Genomic DNA, 6,840 nt, shown 5'->3' with positions numbered 1-6,840 from the left:
TTGACATGGGGCTCGATCCAAGGACCCTAGGATCATGACCTGAGCCGAAGACAGATGTTTAACCAACTGAGCCATCCAGGCGTCCTAGTTACTTATAATTCTATCACTAAGAGATAAACATTGTAGATACTTAGGTGTATTTTCTCTTCATCACATATATAGTTGGTAACCTGCTGTAAGCACTGAATGGTATCATGTTTTTCCGCATAAGGAATTTTCCATACGAGTGCAGATGGTTCGTAAATGCACATTTTAGAGACTATATAATAAACATCAAGGGGATAAATATACTTTTCAAAGCCTATTAAAATTTGATTTTCTGCACTTTTCATTATTATAAATAATGGTGTTGTGAACATCTTTGAAAAAAATTTTTTTCTATCTTACATTATTTCTAAAGGCTAGAGTTAAAGGTTATAATTAGTTATTAAGAATAGCATTTATTTTCTGATTGCGAATGTATTGCATTTTCATTATAGAAAATCTGAAAAATGAAGAAAATCTCAAATCAGGAAATAAACGTCATTTATAGTTACCCTACTTAGAGATAACTACTGTTAAGATTTGTTCTCATACTCTGCTTATTTATTTATCTGTTAATCTAAGTGGAATCATACTCCATATACCACTTTATAATCATTCAAAGCTTAGTATTTTATTAATCCTTCCTCACTTAGCTAAAATCTTAGTAATTCTATAATTGTAATATAATCTCATAATTTCTAATGATTTTTGGCATTCCACAGTATCCTGTGACCATAATTTAGTTAATAATTCCTGTAATGATAGACGTTAAGGTCGTTTCTGGATTTTGCTGTCTTTAATATGCTATGACTAATATCTTTGTAGATGAATTTTTATATACATCCACGATTATTTCCTTATAATGCCATCTGAGAAATATTTAAAAATATTTTTGTGAATATTATTGAATTGCCATCTGGGAAGGTTGTACTCATTTATGTCTGTCATATGTATTTCAGAGTTTCTGTTTCTCCACATTCAGATCACTGTGTGGTTATTAAAAACAAACAACATTTAATAACTTGGTAAGTGAAAAAACTATTTTTAATTTGCATTTCCTTCAAGTCTAGTGAGGGTTTCATATATTTATTGGCCATCTGTATAGCTTCTTTTGCAAATTTGTTATTTATAACCTTTGTCATTTTTGTGGGTCCTGATATATGTTGGGAGTTGCTTGTGAAAAAGCCTGATGAGTTTAAACTATTTAAGTATATATTTTTCTTTTTTGTGAGTTGTCTCATGTCTCCTGGTCATTAAAGATATATATAGATATAGATATATACACACACATACACATATACACACATTTATATATATACATATATATATATTTAGATAAGGATACTCATTATGTTCAAAGGTAGAATGAAAAGAGCTGAAAATGTTGAAAGGGGGATATATAGGAGAATTTTAGATTCTAGAAGGGGTGTGAGATGAAGTGGAAGAATATTGAACCTCAAAGGCAGGATGCAATGGGAGATGGCATTTTGGTTTTGGGAAACATTTTATGGTATCTCTTTTATTCCTCTTCTGGGTTATTACTAGTTCTGGGGCATCATCCTTTAATTACAGCCATGTATTTATTTATTAAAATATTTAGTTATTTATTTTAGAGAGAGAAAGAGAGAGTGCAGGGGGAGGGCTGGAGGGAGAGGGAGAGAGAAACTCTAGGCAGACTCCACACTTAGCACCTGGACATTAGCAAAAAGTCATGAATCTACTCTGACTGGATGCTAGAAAATTATAATTATTTTGAGTTATGGTGATATCTGAGATTATCTTGAAGGATAAACTTTTAGGATAAACTTGAATTCTGTTAGGGTATGTCATGAAGCAGAATTATCTGCATCTATGGATTAATTATATTTTATGATTATAAGGTGGTAATGCAGAGTCTTATATTCACTATTGCCACATTATAAAAAGCCAACAAATCAATTGAAGAAATCGGCATCTGTTAAAGATATGAAAGGAAATTTTCTATTTTTAGTGACTGGTAAATTGTGAAAAACTGTCTCATGAGAAAATCCATTTTGGTATTTGGAAGTAGTATCATATGGTAGGATATTTGGTGTGATATTTCTTTGGTGGCAGCTCGCACTGCTGAATACTTTCTTATGTGCTTTTGTAGAAACCTAGGAAGGGACTTCAAAAATTTTTAAAAATTTTTATTTATTTATTTCAAAGAGAGAGAGAGGAGAGAGCACACAAGCATGAGCAGGGGGAGGGGGAAGGGCAGAGGGAGAAGCAGGCTGCCCCCCCACCCCAGCAGAGAGCCTGATGTGGGGCTAGCCCATGGACCCTGGGGTCATGACCTGAGGGAAGGCAGCCCAACCGACTGAGCCACCCAGGGGCCCCGGGTAGGGAATTTAAAGGATTATAACAAACTGAGGGCTTCAGAGGGGAGGGGGGTGGGGGAATGGGATAGGCTGGTGATGGGCATTAAGGAGGGCATGTATTGCATGGTGCACTGGGTATTATATGCAAGTAATGAATCATGGAACTTTATATCAAAAACTAGGGATGTACTGTATGGTGACTAACATAATATAATAAAAAATTATTATTAAAAAAATAAAATAAGAGAGGGCAAGATTGGAAGGGGGGTCGAGAGGAGAAAAAAGAAATTAAGAAAATTCATAGGTAGTTTTGACCAAAAAAAAAAAAAAAAAGGAAAAAAGGTAACAGACGCTTCCTTGATATGTGAAGAAAAGGGAACTCTATCACTGCACTCTTCCTCCCCAAAACCTATAACCTCAGTTTAACTGTGAGAAAAATATCAGGAAAAATTTGAATGGAGGAGCCCCCTACCTCAAAACTGTCAATGTCATCTAAAATGAGGAAAGCCTGAAAAGCTGTAACAACCAAGAGAAGCCAAAGGAAACAACAAGTAAATGTAATGTGGGAAACTGAATGAGATCCTGCAACAGAAAAAGGACATTAGATTAAAAAGTAACGAATGGAGTAAAGTAATGGACTTCATTTATTAATAATGTATCAATAAAGGCCCATTAATTTAAAAAAAATAAAGGATTATCAGTTTGCATCTGGATGTGTGCTTGTGGGCATTGAGGGTGATTGGGAGGAGTCTGGGACATGTTGAGATGTGCGAAGTTTCTTGGAACTTCTCCTGGGATCATGATAATGATTCATTGCTCTTTGGGGCCTGCCTCCTTTTGTAGTACTGGTTTCTTTTCCTGAGGGTAGCCCTGCTTATCTTCTGAGGCTTGGGGAACTGATGTTTGCTGTGCGTCAGCAGGATCTGCATCAGGCAGATGCTCCTTGGTGTAATGTTGTAATGCTTGGCTGTCACTAAAGATAATAGGACACTCTGAGATCTCTTGGGTGAGGGATGCACTTGACCGGTTGTTGAGGAGCTCTGGGCTTGATGATCTAGCTGTCTGAGCTTGATTTTGCTGCTCCATTTGGGTCACGTCCATTTGTTGCAGTGTCTTCTCTTGCAGGTACTGGTACAGAGGACTGGAATGGACTGTACCCCTCTCCACAAAACCAGGCTCTTGGTCTGCCTGCATCTTCTCTTCAAGGCTGGACTGGGGGACTGAAACATCGTATCTTTTCTTGGCTGGATTTTGTTGGTCATTGGCTTCTGCCAACTCTTGGGGGCTTTCATCCTCTTCCAACGTTGCAGTTCCCTCTCTTTCAAGGTGTGTTTTGGGAGATGCTGAATTGTCCTCATCCAGATTTTTTACTGGAGCCTCCTGGGTCTCTGGTGCTCTAACTTCCTCTCCTTTGGTACTTAGGCCCTGGACCTTTAGCTTTCTTCTGCTGTCTTCCTTTGCTGGAAGCTGCCTTATGGAAAACTGGTCAGTGAAGTCTGCCTCCAGAGTACCTGGGATCTCTGTCTCCAAGGACTTTCTGTTTTCACCTCTTGCTGTGGACTCCTGTGCCTCTGGATGTCCATCAGGGTGCACAGCTGGACCCGGGCCTTTGGTCCCTGAACCCAGACTCTTGTGCTCTTCTCTGGCAGCCCATTCTGGTTCTTTGGTGAGCTGCTTATCCTCTCCTTCGACTGCCAGCATGACTGCCTCCCGAGTTCTGCTTTCCTGACCCAGAGCTACCTGTTTCTCAGTGTCTGGGTTATTATTTTGACTTCTTTCCACAGACTCTCTAAGAGGGTCTACTTGATTCTGGGAATCCCCTTGCACAGGCAGGTCAGTTGTCTCTGAGCTGCTATCACTATCCTCTGGAGTCAGGCTGTTGGGAATTTCAGAACCCTCATTATTCTGTGTGACTGTGGGCTTGGGATCCTCTCCCTGGTAACCATCATCATCCTTGACTGGCTTGTCGTGAGTCTTGGTGACCTTATTATTTTCTTCTCCAGAATGGTTCTTGAGTTGTGCTAATTCCTGTGTTCTTTTTCTTGCTCCTGGTGTCCCTTCTGCTGCAGGGGCATTTTTGCTGCTCAAAAGGGTTTTTGCTGTGCCTTCCTCAGCACGTCTTGTCTCTTCTCCTGGGGTGACTGCTCTTTCAATTTCAGGATGATTCTGATCTCCTTCTTCTGAGCTTAACTCTTGTGTTTTAGAACCTTCTTCAGCATCCCTTTCTTTTGATGACTCTCGGAGTTCCTCATACTTCCCATCCTGTGGTTGGTCTTCCAGGGTTAGTAGCTGAATTTTTCTCTCATTTTCTTTCTGCCCTGCTGTTTCATGGGCCTCAGGGCCTCTCCTCTCTTTCCTTACAGCCCTAACATCAGGTGTTTCTGAAACAATTCTGCTATCACCTTGGACAGGCAGGACCTTTGTTTCATGTTCTTTTTCTTGTGCTGGTGGTTCTTGGGTCTCAGTTACTCTACCATCATCCCCAAGTTCAGCTGGATTCTTTGTCTTAGGTGGTGTCCTGTCGGCATCCTCTCCTTGTCCTTGGATCTCAGATGTTCTACCATCATCCTCAGAATCAGTTGGTTTCTCTGTCTGCAATGGCTTCTGGGCTGCAGCTTGTTTTGGCAGGTCAGCATGCTCTGAACTGGGCTCATATTTTCCTGGCAGCGACAGTTCTTGTGTTTTAGAATGTTCCTTAACACCCTTTCCTGCTGCAACTTCCTGATCTTTGGAGGGCCTCTGTGGTATTTTTTCTGGTAGAGAACTTCGGGTTCTTAGGCTCCCTTCCTGTTCTCCACATTGATCCCATGTCTTAGTGACACTTTGCTCCCTGACTGGTTTATCTCCCCCCATGGGACTCTCCTTATCCTGCTCCTCCTGCTTTGTGGGACTGTCGATCTGTTCTGATTCTGCTGTTGGCTTACTTGTCTCAAGTTGAGCCCCATTGTCTCCTGTTGCTGGTACATCCTGGGCCACTTCCTGGTTCTGTTGATCTCCTTCCATGTGTTGGTTCTTAGGGTCATTAGGCCCAGGTGTGTCTACTGGCAGTTTGCAAGTCTTGGTGTTTTCAACCCCATTGTGTCCAACTGCTCCCCTTTCCATCGGGCTGAGCTGAGCTGATGATGTCATTCTTGAAGGAGGCACCACTCTGTCTTGAGTTGGTGGCATTTGCTGTGTCCACTGGCCAGGGCCACCAGTCCCCTGAAGATCCATATCATCTGGTTTCTCCTCTGGTTTAGACACTTGTCTTGGTTCTGGTTTTAGTAATGACTGTATATCAAGATAGCGGAGGTTCAACAAGTTGAAGATTGCAAGAACAAATTCCTCAAAACTGATATTGCCATTGCTGTCAGTATCCAGAAGGTTCAAATTTCTCTTCACAGCATGAATGGCATCTGGCTGCATGAAAACACAGTGAGGAATCAGCCTATTTATATGTGTTCAAGCACCCCGAGTGCCTACATGTCTCCCAAGAATGCTCTTTTCTTTTTTTTTCTAACCTTTTTCCTCAGGAACTAGTGAAATTTCCCCAAGCAGTAAGAATTTGTTGATTCCATTTTTCATCAGAGAGCTATGCTAAGAAGGAGTTTTTACGTCACTGTGAGTTGCATTTAGTTGTACACTGGCTCATGACTACTCTCAGAACCTACTTTGCTGAAGCATAGCCCCAGTGAGAAAAACCGTATTTTCCTTTGTAAGACTGATTAAGCAATTGCACAGAGTAGGGAGCTGAGACTGAAAAAAGTTCAAAATCAGTGAGTGCCGAGAGTTGGTAGCCAAATATAAAACAGGCAGGGATCACCTATACCCATCTTGCATAGATTATGGAGAAAGGGTAAGTGGGGAAGAATCTCCACAGCTCTGTGAACATCTCACCTGAAGAATGTCCCCAAACTCGCCCTGGATGAGCTGTTTCAGCTCTGTGCAGGTCAGTGTTGCCTTGTCACCATCCTCTTGGGCATACTTGTGGAATGTCTTGATTACACAGAGGACATCTTTCAGGAGCCGAGGCATCTTTCCCAACTCAGGAGACTGTGACAAAGAACAAACAAAGCTCATTTCCTAAGAAGCGTCCTTCAGGAAGGAGATACAGAGGTCATCCTTTTTTCTGTCCCTCCCCCAGTTCCACTGGCATCATCTGCTCTATTCTATCTATCTCTATTAAGATACTGTATCTGAATTTCAATGATTTAGTTTTGTACCAAGTAATGTCGGTGAGATCAGCTCTGGCACAGGTAGGTATTAGAAGCGACACATCATCCCACCCTTTGGAAAACAGCGACACTCATGTCTTCAGAGAAAGCTTTATTGCAAAAGGAAGTGGAAAAAAGAACGCAAATATAAGTACTGAAATGCACAAATGATGTCAACAGAATGGGACCAATCCTTCCAGCCTTAACTGAGAGTGTCCACCTGTTTTCTCCCACCTTGGGTCAGTCTAACTCCTCTTCTTAGGAAAGTATAATTTTTAAAGTTA

General features: G+C 41.0%; 1 protein-coding gene across 1 annotated transcript; it reads right to left on the bottom strand.

The window, feature by feature from the left end:
* Positions 1-3,069: 3,069 nt before the first annotated feature.
* On the bottom strand, positions 3,070-6,379 carry TCHHL1 (trichohyalin like 1). The gene is made up of 2 exons (XM_008695634.1): positions 6,240-6,379; positions 3,070-5,762 (listed from the first exon to the last, which is right to left on the bottom strand). Exons 1-2 carry the CDS (start codon positions 6,375-6,377, stop codon positions 3,174-3,176), a joined length of 2,727 nt encoding a protein of 908 aa, XP_008693856.1. The 5' UTR covers positions 6,378-6,379; the 3' UTR covers positions 3,070-3,173.
* Between the last annotated feature and the right edge of the window lie 461 nt (positions 6,380-6,840).

The sequence above is a fragment of the Ursus maritimus genome, unplaced genomic scaffold (genome assembly GCF_017311325.1).
Source record: "Ursus maritimus isolate PB19 unplaced genomic scaffold, ASM1731132v1 scaffold_12, whole genome shotgun sequence".
In the NCBI taxonomy this organism is placed as follows: Eukaryota; Metazoa; Chordata; class Mammalia; order Carnivora; family Ursidae; genus Ursus; species Ursus maritimus.
This window is presented reverse-complemented; position numbering and strand designations above follow the sequence as displayed.